The 18,575-nt window shown below is 44.5% G+C and overlaps 1 protein-coding gene across 1 annotated transcript in view; it reads left to right on the top strand.

Moving 5' to 3' along the window:
• Positions 1 to 18,575, top strand: part of HECW2 (HECT, C2 and WW domain containing E3 ubiquitin protein ligase 2) — a 158,138-nt gene that overhangs the window by 90,227 nt on the left and 49,336 nt on the right. Inside the window, exons 4-6 of the mRNA XM_054171707.1 lie at positions 10,504 to 10,598; positions 13,241 to 13,316; positions 15,102 to 15,271. Of these exons, the coding sequence (XP_054027682.1) occupies positions 10,504 to 10,598; positions 13,241 to 13,316; positions 15,102 to 15,271 (341 nt within the window). The remainder of the gene's footprint in view (positions 1 to 10,503; positions 10,599 to 13,240; positions 13,317 to 15,101; positions 15,272 to 18,575) is intronic.

Below are 18,575 nucleotides of genomic sequence, written 5' to 3'. Positions count from 1 at the left end.
ACATCAACACCTGCCCTCAGCTTGGTGTCATCTGCAGATTTACTGATGACTGACTCAATTCCCTCATCCAGATCATCAATAACAGGATGGGGCCCAGCACTGTTCCCTGGGGGACACCACTAGTAACTGGGTGCCAGCTGGATGGGGTCTTGAGCAGCCTGGCCTGGTTCAAGGTGTCCCTGCCCATGACAAGGGCTGGAACTAGATGATCTTCAAGGACCCTTCCAACCCAAACTATTTTATGACTCGACAGGCTGGACAGATGGGCAGAGTCCAACAGCATGAAATTTAACACATCCAAGTGCCGGGTTCTGCACATTGGCCACAACAACCCCATGCAGAGCTACAGGCTGGGGTCAGAGTGGCTGGAGAGCAGTCAGGTGGAGAGGGTCCTGGGGGTGCTGGTGAATGGTAGGCTGAACATGAGCCTGCAGTGTGCCCAGGCAGCCAAGAGGGCCAATGGCATCCTGGCCTGCATCAAGAACAATGTGGTCAGCAGGCGCAGGGAGGTCATTCTGCCCCTGTACACTGCACTGGTTAGGCCACACCTCGAGTACTGTGTCCAGTTCTGGGCCCCTCAGTTTAGGAAGGATGTTGACTTGCTGGAACGAGTCCAGAGAAGGGCAATGAAGTTGGTGAGGGGTTTGGAACACAAGCCCTATGAGGAGAGACTGAGGGAGCTGGGGTTGCTTAGCCTGGAGAGAAGGAGACTCAGGGGTGACCTTATCACTCTCGACAACTACCTGAAGGGAGGTTGTAGACAGACAGATGTTGGTCTCTTCTCCCAGGTGGCCAGCACCAGAACAAGAGGACACAGTCTCAGGCTGCACCAGGGGAGGTTTAGGTTGAATGTGAGGAAGAAGTTCTATACAGAGAGAGTGATTGCCCACTGGAATGGGCTGCCTGGGGAGGTGGTGGAGTCACCATCATTGGAGGTATTCAGGAGGAGATTTGATGGGGTGCTTGGTGCTATGGTTTAGTTGTTTAGGTGGGTTGGATTGGTTGATGGGTTGGACGCGATGATCTTGAAGGTCTCCTCCAACCCAGTTTATTCTATTCTATTCTGTGAAATTGTAACCTTGAAAAAACCCAGAGTATTGGGACTGAAAATGCCATACTTTGTAGCTAGTGGAATGAACTCCCAGCTTCCTTTTTGATAATAAAGCTAATAGATAATTGAAATAATAAAATCTCAATTTAATAATTGAACTTGATGTACTTTTAGCATTTAGGGGCTGCTGTAGCAAAGAGTTGTTGTTATTAGAGATATGAGCAGAGTTTAGTGCTTTTTGGTTTTGACCAAAGCAGTCAATGTTAATTATGCAGTGACGTAGTTCATTACTCCTACCCAGGTTTTATGGAGGTTTTGACCATTTAAATGAAATTCTGTAAAGGTCATGGTTTTCTCACATGGAATTTTTCCGAGCCTGGAACATGTGTCTCTGTAGGGCCATTCAACCGGTGCCCTTCCAGTGGTCTGTCAGGGGACTGGTGGTTATTGTCCCTACCCTATTTATAAACACAATCCCTGCATTAGAAACACTTCTGTTACTCCGCTATTTATAGCTGTCGTGTCTTAACAGCTATTTTTGAGTAGTGCAAATAACTGAAGCAAGATCAGGTCTTGTATTTTTACATTTGTGCCGAGCCTTGTTGACTTCCTTAAGCACAGAATACCCCCGGTCTTTGGTTTAAAGGTTAACGTTTTGTGCTTTGCCAAACTGGAATATAATAGGCCATGCTTGTGGCTGTAACTGAGAACAACCGCTGGACAGCAAAGCAAGCGGGACTGGCAGTAGACGGTTACATCAGCAACCATTTGTCCAAGTCCTTTCTTTTGAAGCAGGTTAGATGAGGAGAGACCATGCATTTAATGTTCTTGAGCCCAGTTCATACAGAAAGGTTTTATAAGTCAGCTGAAGTTACTTTCTAGTGTTCTGGTTTTAGTAATTCCTTCTGTAAAATAAGTTCTATGACACACCTGCTGAGAGAGCCCACAAGTACCTGGGGGCAGCCAGCTTTAGCACTTGCTGTTTGCTATGTTGCGCTCTTCCCAGCAGGAACTAATTGGAAAGGTACATGCTTAAAGTGCTGCAGAGAATAGAATGCTAAAGACCCAAACGAAAAAGCTTCTGTTCACTGAACTATCAAGCTAAGGAGGAGTAATTCAGCTGGCAGGATGTACAGAGTGCTTCTAAATTTGTGTAACAGTCCACGTGGTATTTGGGTTCAGCTGGGAAAAATTGGGGTTTAACCCAGTGCCTTTTCCCTGCACTGTATCTCCTTTTGTAGCTTTGTAAAGCCTGCATATGACTGATTGGATCTGTTCTGGTGACAAAATTTCCTTAAACACATTTTGCAGAGCATAAACTCATCTGAAAAGCATGAGAACATGGGATGTCAGCAATTTCCTCATTGGCTGTTGGAGGGCACATCTTCAGGAATGCAGCATGAGAGGAATGCAGGTTGAGAGCCACCTGGCTTGAGAGCAGCTTTGTGGAGAGGGGATCTTGATGGACAAAAGGCTCAACATGAGTGAACAGTGTCCTGTGGTGACAAAGAAAGCCAACAGGATGCTGAATTGCATTAGTAAGGGTATCTCAAGCAGGGATAAAGATGTCATTCTCCCACTCTGCTAGCACTGGTCAGGCTGCACCTTAAGTATAGTGTACAGTTTTGATCTCCACTACACAAGAAGAATGCAGACAGGCTGGAGAGGGTCCAGAGAAAGGCCACAAGAACGATCAGAGGACTGGAAGACCTGTCATAAGGAGAAAGGCTGAGAGAACTGGGTTTGTTCAGCCTTTAGAAGAAAAGGATTAGGGCAGGCCTCATAACTATGTACAGGTACATGAAGGGTGGCTATCATGAGGAGGGAGGCTCCCTTTTTACAAAGAGTTCCATGGTAAAGACAAGAGGTAACAGGTACAAGTTGCTACTGGAGAGGTTTAGACTGGATGCCAGAAAAAAAATTCACCATTCAAATTAGATATTAAAATAACCTCCCAAGGGAGGTAATGGATTCCCCTACATTAGACAGTTTCAGGGCCCAGATTGACAGGGTGCTATATTCTTACCCTTAAAGGTTGAACTAGATGGAGAGGAGAGAGAGGGACATAAACTAGAGTTAGTTGAGAAATCAGCAGTCCAGCTGAAGTGCATGTACACCAACACACACAGTATGTGTAACAAACAAGAGGAATTGGGAGCCTTGGTTCATCAGGAAAACTATGATGTAGTTGCCATTACAGAAACATGGTGGGACGATTCATACAATTGGAGTACTGCACTGGGTGGTTACAAGCTCTTTAGGAGAGACAGGCGAGGGAGAAGAGGGCAAAGGGTGGCCCTGTATATTAGGGAATCTCTTGATGCCACAGAACTTGAGGTTGAGGATGAAAGGATTGAGTGCCTGTGGCTTAAAATCAGAGGGAGGGCTAGCAGAACTGACATCCTGGTTGGAGTCTGTTATAGACCACCCAACCAGGATGAAGAGGCAGATGAAATATTCTATAAGCAACTGGAGGCTGTCTCAAGATCATCAGATCTTGTCCTTGTGGGTGACTTTAACCTGCCAGACATGTGCTGAGAACTTAACTCAGCAGAGAGGAGGCAGTCCAGAAAATTCTTAGAGTGCATGGAGGACAGCTTCTTGATGCAGGTGTTAAGTGAGCCTACCAGGGGTCAGGCCCTGCTTGACCTATTGTTCTCAAATAGAGAAGGGCTGGTGGGAGATGTGAGGGTAGGAGGCTGTCCAGGGTGCAGCGACCATGAGACAGTGGAGTTTTCAATATGCAGGGAAATAAGGAGGAGCAATAACAGGACCCTTCCTTTGGACCTCCGGAGAGCAAACTTCAACTTGTTTAAGCAGCTTATTCGGAGAGTACCCTGAGTAGCAGCTCTTAAGAGCAAAGGGGTCCAGGATGGTTGGACCTACTTCAAACAGGAGCTCTTGAAGGCACAGGAACTGGTTGTGCCCACATGCCGAAAGATGAGCCGGCCTGGATGAGCAAGCAGCTCCTGGAGGAATTAAGGAGGAAAAAGAGGGTATATTGCCTTTGGAAAGGGGGGAGGCAACTTGTGATATGTTTAAGGACATTGTTAGATCATGTAGGAGACAGATTAGAGAGGCAAAAGCCCAGTTAGAACTCAAGCTGGCCACTTCTGTGAAAGACAATAAAAAGCATTTTTATAAATATGTTAATGCTAAAAAGAGTGGCAAGAAGAACTTCCACTCTTTATTGGACCTGCAGGGGAACATTGTAGCTAAAGATGAGGAAAAGCCTGAGGTACTAAATACCTTCTTTGCCTCCATTTTCAACAGTAAGGCAGGAGGACTTCAGGATAACTGGCCTCCTGAACTGGTAGATAGGATCAGGGAGCAGTATAATTCCCCTGAAATCCATGAGGAAGTAGTTAGGGACTTGCTGAGCCACTTGGACACTCACAAGTCCATGGGACCAGATGGGATTCATCCTAAGGTGCTGAGAGAGCTGGCTGATGAGCTGGCCAAGCTGCTCTCCATCATTTACCACCAGTCCTGGCTCACCGGAGAGGACCCCGATGACTGGAAACTGGCCAATGTGATGCCCACCCACAAGAAGGGCTGGATGGAGAAACCTGCAAACTCCAGGCCTGTCAGCCTGACCTCAGTGCCAGGAAAAATTATGGAGCAGATCATCTTGGGGGCAATCACAGTGCACCTGAAGGATGGCCAAGGGATCAGGCCTAGCCAACCTGCATTCAGGAAGGGCAGGTCCTGCCTGACCAACCTGATCTCCTTCTATGATCAGGTGACCACCTGGTGGATGTGGGGAAGGCTGTGGATGTGGTCTACCTGAACTTCAGCAAGTCTTTTGACACCATCCCCCACAGCAAACTCCTGGCCAAGCTGTCAGGCCGTGGCTTGGACAGCAGCGTTCTGCACTGGGTTAGGAACTGGCTGGAGGGCTGAGCCCAGAAAGTGGTGGTGAATGGTGCCACATCCAGCTGGCAGCCAGTCACTACTGGTGTTCCCCAGGGATCAGTGCTGGGCCCCATCCTGTTCAATGTCTTTATTGATGATCTGGATGAGGGGATTGAGTCAGTCATTGGTAAATTTGCAGATGACACCAAGCTGGGAGCAGGTGTTGATAGGTTAGAGGGTGAAAGGGCTCTGCAGATGGGCAGAGTCCAACATGATGACATTCAACAAGTCCAAGTGCTGGGTGCTGCACTTTGGCCACAACAGCCCCATGCAGTGCTAAAGGCTGGGGTCAGAGTGGCTGGAAAGCAGCCAAACAGAAAGGGACCTGAAGGTACTGATCGACAGCCAGCTGAACATGAGCCATCAGTGTGCCCAGTGGCCAAGAAGGCCAATGGCATCCTGGCCTGTATCAGGAGTAGTGTGGCCAGCAGGAGCAGGGAAGTCATTGTGCCCCTGTACTCAGCGCTGGTTAGGCCACACCTTGAGTACTGTATCCAGTTCTTGGCCCCTTAGTTTAGGAAAGACTGGGTGTCCAGAGAAGGGCAATGAGGCTGGTGAGGGGTTTGGAGAACAAGCCCTATGAGGAGAGGCTGAGGGAGCTGGGGTTGTTTAGCCTGGAGAAGAGGAGGCTCAGGGGAGACTTTATTGGTCTCTACAACTACCTGAAGGGTGGTTGTAGCCAGGAGGGCGTTGGTCTCTTCTCCCAGGCAACCTGTGTGAGAACAAGAGGGCACAGTCTCAAGCTGTGCCAGGGGAAGTTTAGGCTTGACGTGAGGAGAAAGTTCTTCATAGAAAGGAGGTGTTCAAGAAGGGACTGGACATGGCACTTGGTGCCATGGTTTAGTTAGTCATGAGGTGTTGGGTGACAGGTTGGACTTGATGGTCTCTGAGGTCTTTTCCAACCTTACTGATTTTATGATCCTATGATTCTGTGATCCTTGAGGTCCTTTCCAACCTGGTATTCTATGAATCTGTTATTATGTCTGCAGAGAGCCATGGATTCAGCCCTGGTGACTTCTAGCATCTAGCTGTAGTGTGCAGAAAGAATTAGCTGCAGTTCCCATATGGTTAGCCACGAGCATTGTTTGACTCCCCAGACTATTACAACCCAGCTAGAATTTAACATGTCCTTTGCCCATCCCTTCTTGGTGGAGTGTGGTGGGATTCCACCTCTGATGTAAGTGTTTCATTTCACAAATAATCACACAGTGTGGTAGGGGTTGGAAGGGAGCTCTCTAGATCATCCAGCCCAACACCGTGCTAATGCAGGACCAGACACAGCAGGTTTCCCAGGACCACAGTGTCCAGGCAGGTGTGGAATCTCTGCAGAGGAGACTCTCTGAGCAGCCCGCTCCAGGACTCCAGCACCCTCACAAGAAAGAATTTTCTCTTTATGTTCAGATGGAACCTCCTGGGTTCTTGTTTGTACCTGTTGCCCCTTGTCCTGTCACTGAGCACCACTGACAAAAGTCTGACCCCAACACTTTAGCTCTTGGTGAGCTTTGAGAAGATCCCTTCTCAGGCAGCAGGCCCCTCAGCATCTTTGTAGCCCTTTTTTTACAGGAAATACATTTATGTTCCTGACTTTTCAGTCTCCTGGAAAGAATACATTCTTCTAGAGTTTTGACTATGTGTTTATGCATTCCAAGTTCATGTATTCTGAGGATCTTTCTACCCTAAAGCAAGTTTTTGATGGGAAGTGTTAAAAGCAGTAAAAAGGTAGTTGAAGTGGGGGGACTTTGAGGACTTAGTAATGCTTTAAATGCATGCTGTTATTTGGTGTAAGCTGATCTCTTTGTTGTTTCAGAGGCAGGAGTGCATAGTCCACAGAGGGAAGTACAGCACTGTAATTTCATGTTGGGGTTCTTTTGAAATTCAGATGTCAATACACGAGTCTCAGAAACCTTGCTTAATTCCAGCATTTTTATGTAATGGACCTGAGCTGTAAAACTGGTTATAAAATGATACCAGCTCTTGGCTTTTAAAGGGCATTATGGTTTTACAGAGTGTTCAGGTATATCACTTTTTATATGACTGTGCAATGACTTTTCAAGAATCAGAGATATCTCAATTTCATTTGTATCTTATTTTCAAATGACAAAGGACTGTCTTGGTGTCTATATGGCTTTTCCATTACAGATCACATACAAAGAAAGCTAATTTATTTGTTGAGGGGAGCAGAAGTAGGAACAAAAAGAGAGAACTGCAGGGTTTTTTCCCCTAAAGGAAACACATGAAAGCAAGGTGGTAGGAGAAATGAAAGAAACAGGGAAGATCCTGGAGGTGACATGGTATTGTGCAGTTTACAGTGTGGAGCTCTTCAGGAGGCCTGTGTGTTAATCTGGTACTGAACCCAGCTGCCTGAGTAGTAAAGTCCTGCGTGCAGATAATTGAACGTATTTCTGCAGGTGTCTGTAGGGCCTTAGTTATAGGTAGTAGGCTGAGCTGTGTTCTGTTGGAAGCAGGGCCAAATCCCTATTCTCAATCTATCTGGAACTCAGGAGTCCAGTAATCATCAAGAAAACTTGCTATAAACATTTTATCCAATAACATAGTACAAAGAATGTCTAAAAGCTAGATCCTCAGCTGTTTTGGCTGACAGGCTTCCTCTGAAATGCCTTCTACTGTTATTAACTGCAGTTTCTAGCATTATTAGCCATGAATAAAATGGCTTAGCTGTGTCTGATCCTATGAAGGGATTGTGTTCTTGCTGTGTACAAGATCCAGTCTTGGCAAACCCCTGCTCCCTTTGGCACATCTGCATGAATGCGATGAGCAGCCCAGTTTTCAATTTCATGCTGAATTTCAAGTACAGCTTCTCTTGTGTTAATGCCCTTGATGCAGTGCTCACAGCAGGTCTGCCATCCCTCTGAGTAGTGCTGTATAAAGCCCAAACTAAATCAGTGCTGCTGCGACTCCTGGAAAATGGGAGAAAGTCCCCACATTGTGGTTGGAAGTGCTCTGCTTATCTAATTCTAGCCATTAGCACCAAAGGTTAGTTTCTTTAAAAACCCAGTTTATATGAAAGGGACCATCAGGTCTATTTTTTGACTCACTGTTTTCTTCTGTCACCGGCCGCATACAGGACTGTCTGGGGGGCAGAAGCAGCAGGTGATAACCTTTCAGCTGTTAGATTCTTTTCAGAAGGGATGAATTGAGAGAAGATAGTAAGTGATAACAGACTGAATAAACAGCAGCTCCAGAAACTCTTAAGAAATTAAATTGGGAGTTGCAATAAAGCTGAGCAATGTAGCCAGAAAGCATGTCTTGGAATTGTTCCTTGTCTTGCTCTCAGGTGGTCATAATACATTCACAGTACCATTAAGAGATGCTCAAGACAAGAGTCCTGGTTACCTAATATGTGCATTTTACAATGTGGAGAGTCCAGCACTTGGTGTAAATTCTGCCAGCTTTCACAAGTGCTGAAATTCCAACTCTGTGAGAGCTAGAAATTCTTCTCTGTCTGTTTGGATCTAAGCATTGTTGATAGGCTAATACAAATGCTGTTTAGGAAGAACCTGCAGGTCCTGACTTGTAATTTTTAGGTCTGATAAAGCTTTGTAGGTAATTAGAAATCCTGTCTGCATTTTGAATTTTGCTGTGAAGCCTGTGATAAATAGAGCATGTTTTGACTGCGTGTGTGAACTCAGCTGTGAGGAGGAGGAAGTGGAATCAGCAGCTCCTCCACTTCAGAAGTCCCTGGAGGCACTGTCAGCCAGACACTATCCTTTGAAGGCTAGTTCTGAGGTGCCTCCTCTTTGTTCTGGGAGGAAGGTAATAAATAAATGTTGAGTTATAACTGCAGCAAGTTTTAAAAATACATAAACAAGCAATCCTTTTTGGCTGAGGAGGCTTGCAGGACAGATTTCTGATCCTCCTGAGAAGGAAAAAGTAGGTATTTTATCACAGCCCTCAGGGAATCATGCCCTATGTGTCTCAAAACAGTATCCCAAACATGGTAGTTTTGTACTTTAGGGGTAGAAAAATACTGTTAAGCCAAGTCAGAGGAACTGAATTTGCTGAGACTCCCATGTACATCTTCTGGTCTGTCTGCTGCAGTTTCTGCCTGCCTGTGGCTATTCTTGTAGCCTTAGGTAAACCCTCATCAACCTTGCACAGGAGAATTATCCCAGCCAAGGAAAGCAGGGATGTTGTTTTATGCAGAGAAAGTCCCACAGGATGATGGGCAGCAGTAATTGTAACTGTTATGCTGGGCTGGAAGAATGCAGAGGAATGACAGTGGAGGTCAGGCTTCAGCTCAACTCTATACTTTTTTGTTTACAGCAAATGCAGCTTAGCAAACAAAGCTTGATTAAGTGGGACCAGAAAGGTGGTGTAACATTTGCCTTTCCTGTGTTCCAATATAAAGTGCTCCACGCTTCCTTCAGATGTGTCATGCAACTTCTTCCAAGGCTGACCAGAATCCTAAGTAGCACATGTCTCAGTAAGCCTTTTTCTTAGCTGATCATGTTGGAATAGAAGCAGAAATACAAATCTGCAGAATTAGGTAAGTTACTTTATTAGTCTGTTAAGTAACACAAGGACTCTATGCATAAAGAGGAGATAACCAGCTGCTCTGCTCTTAATTTCCTGTTGGAGTATTTCTGGAGACAGATCACTGAATGGTGGATCCTACTCATACAGCATGAGCTTTCAGGAGTACTGTCACGACCAGGTATCCTGTGCCAACCCTGGGCAGCAGGGGAGGTCATGCTGAAATTCAGAAACTCCTTTGGAGTAAATAAAAGCAAACTGAAGCCAAATGGCTGAGGAGTTGGGTTTGGGAGAGCCAGTGAAAAACTCTTGGTAACAGACTGGATCAGAAGGAAAATTAGAAGAAAAGAGAGAGTAAGAGAAAAAGTACACACAAGAGTTAAGAAGTAAGAGAAAGCGGGCACCACCCTTGGTCCCCACAAAGTCTCATGGATGTAGTCCAAGTTCTTGGTGACAGGTATACTTTCCAGCAGGGTTCTTCTGTGGTAAATGGAACACGTGTACGCTGGAAGTCGTGGTCCTTTTATACCATTTCGGCAGGGGGGTGATCTCTCCAAGTTGCAAAAAGAGGTGTGCGTGGGTGAGGTGTATACAGGGGGTGCCATCGACCGTCTCCTGGTACTGTTCCAGTGGTTTTAAAGAGGGAATTGACACCTCCACAGAAACTATCTCTTGTCATTGTTAAGCCATCTGCTAAGCCAGCAGTTCTAGCTATAAAGGGCTATCAAAGCCACCACCCTGTATATTAACACCAGGTAATGTCACACCTTGTTTGAGACAATAGAATCGTTAGGGGCCTTGCCCTGCCACACGTATTCTTTCGAGGCCATAGAGTCCTTGGGTTCTCACAAGTACACATGAACAGCTCTGCACCGTAACCAGCCAGACTTGCACCTCCGCTGCTACCAGAATGTCAGAATATCTGCAGGGCTAATGTCCTAGCTTTCAAATGACAGAAGTGAACTCTTCCTCCCTTTTAGTTGCATCTGCTTTGCCCGGTGTCAGTCCTGAAGGGTTTAATATGAGTTTCGTTTTGTTTTCAGCCGAAATAAAGATCTGTTTTAAATACTACCATGGTGTTAGTGGAGCTCTCCGAGCTACTACTCCGTGTATCACTGTGAAAAACCCTGCTGTGATGGTAAGTTCTGCCTCTTTGTTCCTTGTTCTCCTATAAGATGATAATAACTCTTAGACAAACCTATCAACGTAAGGCTCCTGGTTTTACCATTGTCTGTAATTTGTCAGCACAAAATATTATATTGCCTGGCAAAAATCACCCAAGTTGGGAAGTGTTTTTCATGGGTTTGTGTTGCTCCTGATAAAATAACAGCAAAACACCACAGAGCTGCAATGAGATCTTTTATGCTGAGAATTAATGTTGCTTGATTTCAGCTTTGAGGATTAAAGTTAATACCATAATAGAAATGTTTCTCACTGGTTGTATAACCTAAACTGAATCCTTACCAAAATTTCCCATTTCTTCTTATTTATTAACATGAAACCCAAAAGCGTTGCTGAGATAGCAGTTGTTGCAAAATAAAACAGGACTCTGAGGGACTCTTCTCTGGAATTCAGTGATTTCTCTGACTGTTGAGAATGATTGTTGCCTTCCTATACTTCTATTATGAGACTTGTTCTTTGGAAACAATAAGAGTTGTAGTGGAGTGGTTTTAGTTATTTAAATAAGTAGTGGAAGAAAAAGAGCCTTCCAAACTTGTATCCAGGGGCTTTGTATGGCCTCATTCTTCAGTTAACACAGTTTCACCCTGCATTTTATTTATTGATACTAGCTGACAAATATTCAAGATCACATCTGTCAGGATGGTGTCTTTACAGCTTCAGTGTGAAAGATCTTGTAGAGTACAGGTTGCACAGACTGAATAGCTACTCTTGCACTTTTCCAAGTGCAAGGACAAGCAACTGACATTCTGCTGTGTTCATTGGAACTAGTGTAAACTCAAGGCCTGATCTAGCCTGCAGAAATGCTGCCTTACACCCAAAGAGATACTCTGGGTAATGCAAAGATCTAAACATGTGTGCCCACATGAGGTTTTGTACTTGTCACAGAGAAATTGAAATTGCTGCTCAGAGTGTAATGGAACAGGAAAAGGCTCCATAGCCAGCCATGGAGTTCTCTGTTACAATCCATTTTGTTACAGCTGGAGCATGGGCAAAGCCTGTTTTCTGCGAAATGAGGTGATTTACAGTGTAAACAGTATTATTCCAACAGAGTCAGTGATACAGCAGTAGAATGGGTACAAAATGAGGAAGGCTGTGGTGGTGGTGGGTAAAGTTGATAACAAGAAAGCAATGCATATTACAATAAGCCAAAAGAGTAAGCTGGGACAGATAGCATTCGTCTCACCTTGCCTGGGCTGAGTTACCATCCCAGCAGCATCCCATGGGAATCTGTCTTTAGATGAGGGGATGCTGACCCAGCTGGAATGAACCCATTTGTTTTGATGCCCTCATCATTTTACTACCAACTCTCACTGCTTATGTGTCCATACATAAGTCACTGGTGCAGCGATGTCACCCTGGGTGGGAAAGGGATCGCTTTGGGCAATGTCTGAGAAATCTTTTGCCCTGAGAACTGGGGCTCCTCGTGAAGCCAGCAGCAAGAGAGAAGAATGGGCTGGTCGATGACCTCTTACTGTCATGGTGTGTTCCCTCGTGAGGCATACAGGGACATCAGGCATCAACACCACTTTGTTACCTATGAAATACTTAAGGTTTACAGTGGGAGGAATTCCACCTATCTGATAATTGTGGTGAAATCCCAGTGTGCTTGCTGATCATCATGGGAAATATTTGAAAGCTTAATACAAAGCAGGTTCAGCTCCAGAATCATTTATGAAACTGCTAACTTCAACCAAACCTTCAGCTGCTCAAAACTACTTCACATACTTCATCTACACGCGTAGTTGTGTAAGATTTTCTGCAGCTTATGTTTATATTGTGCAATATGCCAAATGCCTTTCTGTTCTATCACAAGTGTTTAATCCTCAGCACCTTGTCTGGCTGCAGCTTTTTCATCAGGCTGTCGCCTCTTCTGCCCTGAAATGCAGTGGCTACCTGGAGAACTGTTGGGACTTGACAGCTCCATTCATGATAGATTATTAAGCTGGATATACCTCTCTATATTGCAAGACAAGTGCTTCTCCTAGTTGAAAGAGCCAGGCATTGATAAGATGCATGAGAAACTTTTTATTTGGAAGTGGTGCTTTGCCTAATGAGGAATTTCTTTAGAGACCAAATCTGAACATCTATGAAGCTAAGCTTTTAGGCTACATTTGTATTTAGGTGTCTGATGCAGCTTTCTGTTAAAAAGGAGCTTTTGCTCATAGATCTGAAGGCCTTTGTTAGTCTCTCTTTTGATTTGTTGTGCAGTAAATTATCTATTTGTGGAAAGTGACAGAAGTTACACATGCTGTCACTGGCCAGGTCAGTGCTCTGGTATGTATTGCCAAGCCATGACACTGATTTTTTTCTCACGAAAGAGAAGCCTATAAGAAAATACAGCCTACTTTGCTCGGATTCACAGTGTCTGCATGTCCATCAGTCTATACATGTTCTGCTTGGAGGATTCCAAGTCCTGGTGTGTTAGCAGTGCATAGCAAAAAACTGTCCTAGAAGCAAATGCTGTCTGTCTCTGGTAATAATCAATAGCTGGTCAGATTCTTCCCTGCAAACTGCCATACAATTGCACTATCATCCTCAAGCATGTACAAAGCAGACAACAACTTCTGTATTTTATTTATTTTTTCCCCCCCTCTTCAGATGGGAGTAGAAGGCACAGATGAAGGTGCTTCTGGAGCCCAGCACTCAAGGAAGTTAGTCAGCTTTACTCTCTCAGGTAAAACCCAATACTACTCTCTTTCACAAAACACTTTTTTTTTTTTTTTTTTTAAATGCTAGCTCTGTAGGAGCACACTCTAGTGGCTTCAAAGAGGTCAGTTCTTCATGACTTCTGTTTGAAAACAAGCCAGAATCATGAATCTCTGGGAGTGGAAAAAGTGGATTAGTTGCATCTCAGAATTAAAAAACTTGGAGAAATCTCCAGTTTGCACAAGAGAGAGCTCCCCTCAGATTGAAAAGTGGAAAACTTAGCCTCTAAATAAAATGCAAGCTCTTTCTATCACTTTGAAATAGTAAAAGAGCAATGGCTGAAAATGGTGGTTTAGAAAGGAAAAAAATCTTGAGTTGGAGCTCTCCTGTAACTACAACGAAATAGCTGTAGGGGTGTGGTCTACCAGCTTCACTTGTTTTGATTAGCACTTTTTTCCACGGGAAGTCTTGTGTGAGACTGGAACACATTCAGCTTGAGAAAAGACAGAAAGAATGTGCTTCTGAACCCTGAAGAGCTGACAGTGAGAACATTTAGAGACTGTAGAGATAGAGCAGAAGAAAATCCCTGCTTTTTGAGACGATCATTGAGCAGTATCTGGGAAAATGATGATTATGTACTGTAGCATTGTAGAAATAATTTTTGAGTTCTGAAAACCCTGGTGTGTTTAACAGAAGGTTGTGACTCACCCTGAGGAGCTCCCTAAAGGAATGTTGGAAGGTGTATTTGTGTAATGTATCTCCCAGCACATCTTTTGGTTGCTTATTTGCATGTGTGAAGTTGTTGCTTTTAAGGGCAGTTACCGTTTATTTTGCAGTATTTCCACGGTGTAACTGAATTTTAAATGTTGGGTTTGAACGTTTTTGCTGTCTCCACAGGAATGACATTTCATCTCAGCGCAGTGAATTTCACCTGCATTTGTAAAGTGCTCACCTAAGTATGGATGTGCCAGTTGTGTTAGAGTCATGAAACCTGCATGCAGAGCATGTCAGGATACCTAAAGAGGCAAGACACAAAAATCTTGTGCTTCAGCAAATCTAAACAGAGAAATACCTAACATCAGTTTTATTGCATTACATTAGATTACCAAATATCTCTTCTTCTCTGTTCTTGTTGAAGCTTGAGCTATAATTAAAGTCCTCAGGTGTAAGAATAGGCAGTTGGGAAAAATGATTTTTTGTGGTTGCAAGGGCTGCAGTACTGAGGTAAGAAGCATTTTAGGGAGCATTTAGGAAGAAAGAAGCATTTTCAGAAATCTTTGCTTCCTTTTATGTGAGAGAGTTCACCTTCTAAGTTGTGAGGAAGTGTGCATCACAGTCCAGACCTTGATAATGAGTATTTGAAGTTGTTTATCAAAGTCTCAACTGCAACAAAGTGTGAGTTCAGTATATTACCTCCCATAGTGTTTTTTGTCTTAGCCCCTTGCCCTTACCTAGAAACAGAGCAAGTCCTGTTTGTGAGGTTTTTTGTTTGAGTGAAAGTACCTTACACATTGAGAAGCCTGTTTGTAGGTGAGCTACAAGTTCATGCTTTTTGTTTTACAAGTGACTGGAGTCTTAAAAAGTAAATGAGGATGTTGATAGCTTTCCTTCTCCCTGTAGTCTTGTGGGGAAACACTAGACTTTCTGCTTTAACTGTCTTCTGTTCACTGGATCCAGACAACATCTGAGTAATTTCAAGTTGCTTTACTTAGTAGTTTATGAAGAATTGGTATCCTGGCTAATATTTTAGGAATGCATTGCTTTTTGAACTGGCTTTAATTATCTTAATCCCTTTTTCCTTCCTTCTTTGTAGATATTAGAGCAGTTGGGCTTAAAAAAGGCATGTTCTTCAACCCAGATCCTTACCTAAAAATGTCCATTCAGCCAGGCAAGAAGAGTACATTTCCTACCTTTGCTCATCATGGCCAGGAAAGAAGGTCAACTATCATCAGTAACACAACTAACCCTGTTTGGCACAGAGAGGTAACGTATCCCTTCTGAGAGCTGTCTGCCAGCTGATGCCATGTTATCAGCCTTGTATTTTCTCTTTATGCATTAGTCCCTACTCTCTAAAGGCTGTGGGCTTATTTTATAGCTACTTAGTTAAACTGACACAGAAATTGTAGTAATTTTAGGAACCCTGTTGTGGGATAGAAGCAGCTATTATCTGTGTGTTTCAACTGCACTGCTGTGAGGTTTTCATTCTCTTCCCTACTAACTGGAGTTGAACCTTCTCAATAGCCCTGTGGATGTCTTGAAACTGCAAGAATAAATTAATTAAAATGGATTATATGTTGTGAGAAAACTCTTGAAGAGGAGGCATTTATGCTTGGTGATTGCAACAGCTGCTCATTTGGAAATGATACTCTTATTGTGCACAGCAGGTTGCGAATCTTCTGTTCCATCAGGCAGAGGGGATGGAGACTGATGAGTGTAGCCACTGCGTATAGATTTTGCCCCAAAGGTCACAGGTCTTCTCGGCAAGATCCAACAGAACCTTTTCTTGCACTTGAAGCCATTTAAACAACATGGTGCTAATTTAGAAAGCATTTCTTGATGCCTGGTAAGACCATTCTTCCACCTTTCCCTGATTTAGAAAGTATAGCCCAGGGAGTTATTACAGCAGCACTCAGCAAGGAGCAACAAAAAAAGGCAGTTGGACAGAAGCCATCTTTCCAAATTGGGTAAGCTGTGCAGGGCTCAAGAGAAGGAACTCGGTCCCACCAGTGTCTGAGCACGGAGAGAAACGTTTGCGTGCGTGGGAAACAAGGTGAAAATACTGACATAAGTCCACAACCCTCCCAGACCCAGCAAGCAGCATTCTTGATTGAAGCTTATTTTGTAATGAGCACATGCCTGCACTGTGTTTGATGAGTGTTAATGTGTTCTTTGGGAAGAGAGGAAAATTGAATAGGATTTGGAAAATGTTCTCACAAATCACCATCAAACCAAACAAGCAGGAGAACAGAATGGAGCAGGGCCAGCCTTAGCGCTACTCTGGGGTGTTTGGTTGAGGGAAAGAGTGTAAATGTGTGGATGTCTTAGAACTTTACCAAAAACCGAGAGCTGTACGTTCTAAATTGATTTTTCATCTTTCTGTTTGTCCATCTATCCAGCAGAAGGAAAGAAAACTACTCAGTTTCCTCCTTTTTTCTTCTCCAGTTCTCCTTGGTTTTGGAGCTTATTGGAGAAGTGATAACGTTCACTGGCACACACGTCGTATCGGCTTCCTTTTAGCTGCAGTTTCTTCCCTGTAGCCACATTCTGACAGCAGCTCATGATCCTGTTATGTATGCTGTCCTCCTGGTGCAGAACTGATCCTGGCTTACATCTACTTCTTTCTGCAAAATGGTTTGCAATTTTATAGCAAACTGCGAGTGACACATTTTTAAGTTCTGTTTATCACAGGAGCCCAGCTCCAACAGTTGCCCAGTGTGAGGAGCTGTATTTATTCCTGACTGTTTAGCTCATGTCTGCAGCTGAATTGTTGTTCCTTCTTCAGTAAATCTTCAGCCCTCTAGCCAGATGTCTATTAGGCATTGTACTTGGGGTGTGATTTGCTATGGGAGTCTTAAAGGTGGCAGATAGTAAAAAGTATAACCAGGTGAACTCCGCTTCTTTGAGCAGGTTATGCCATCCTTCTTTCCTTGTTTATTTGAAAGATCCCCAAATTTAGAGGAAAACTGAAAGTTTTTGATTTCTAAGCTTGCTTTCCTAAGGGAATTTGTCACCACAGTGTGTGAACATGTGTGTGCATCTGCCAGCATGCCTGCTCATGTGTTTGTCCTGAACCACTTTTAAATCTTTTGAATGTCTTCAGGCAGATTTGACATAGTAGCAATGAAGTACCCACAAACTGCAAGAAGTGATGCTAGACTGAGAGGAACTGTGATAATGTTCTCTCATAGGGAAAGGCGGAAGAATGATCTTATCAGGCATCAAGAAATGTTTTCAAAGCTAGCACCATGTTGTTTAAAGGCCTGAAGCACAGAAAGAGGTACTGCTGGAGCTTGCTGAGAAGATTTGTAAACTTCAGGGCAACAAACTGTACAAAATTTTCTTCCTTTAGTTGCAGTGATCCTGAAAACACTGGATTGCACTTTGACCTTTTGACTCCCTCTCATAGAATCATAGAATCAATAAGGTTGGAAAAGACCTCAAAGATCATCAAGTCCAAACTGTCACCCAAGACCTTATGACTACTAAACCATGGCACCAAGTGCCACATCCAATCCCCTCTTGAATACCTCCAGGGATGGTGACTCCACCACCTCCCTGGGCAGCACATTCCAATGGCTAACAACTCTCGCTGTGAAGAATTTTCTCCTCACCTCGAGCTTAAACCTCCCCTGGTGCAGCTTGAGACTGTGTCCTCTTGTTCTGGTGCTGGTTGCCTGGGAGAAGAGACCAACCCCCTCCTGGCTACAACCACCCTCCAGCTAGTTGTAGACAGCAATAAGGTCTCCCCTGAAGCCTCCTCTTCTCCAGGCTAAACAATCCAGCTCCCTCAGCCTCTCCTCGTAGGGTTTGTGTTCGAGGCCTCTCCCCAGCCTCGTTGCTCTTCTCTGGACATGTTCAAGAGTCTCAATGTCCTTCTTAAATTGAGGGGCCCAGAACTGGACACAGTACTCAAGGTGTGGCCTAACCAGTGCTGAGTACAGGGGCACAATGACTTCCCTGCTCCTGCTGGCCACACTATTCCTGATGCAGGCCAGGATGCCATTGGCCTTCTTGGCCACCTGGGCACACTGATGGCTCATGTTCAGCTGGCTGTCAATCAGTACCTCCAGGTTCCTTTCTGTTTGGCTGCTTTCCAGCCACTCTGACCCCAGCCTTTAGCACTGCATGGGGTTGTTGTGGCCAAAGTGCAGCACCCGGCACTTGGACTTGTTGAATGTCATCATGTTGGACTCTGCCCATCTGTCCAGCCTGTCAAGGTGCCTCTGCAGAGCCCTCTCACCCTCTAACCGATCAACATCTGTTCCCAACTTGGTGTCATCTGCAAATTTACTGATGACTGACTCAATCCCCTCATCCAGATCATCAATAAAGATATTAAACAGGATGGGGCCCAGCACTGATCCCTGGGGAACACCAGTAGTGACTGGCTGCCAGCTGGATGTGGCACCATTCACCACCACTCTCTGGGCACATGCAACATATTGCTAGGAATGGTGTTAGAGGGAAAGTTCACTAAGCACAGCCCAGAGTAAGACCCTGTTCTCCTTCCTCCTGCATTGGTGTGGCTACTCTTCCGTAACCTGATAGAACAGAGCAAGGATTCCAT

The sequence above is a fragment of the Dryobates pubescens genome, chromosome 2 (genome assembly GCF_014839835.1).
Source record: "Dryobates pubescens isolate bDryPub1 chromosome 2, bDryPub1.pri, whole genome shotgun sequence".
Taxonomy (NCBI): domain Eukaryota; kingdom Metazoa; phylum Chordata; class Aves; order Piciformes; family Picidae; genus Dryobates; species Dryobates pubescens.
This window is presented reverse-complemented; position numbering and strand designations above follow the sequence as displayed.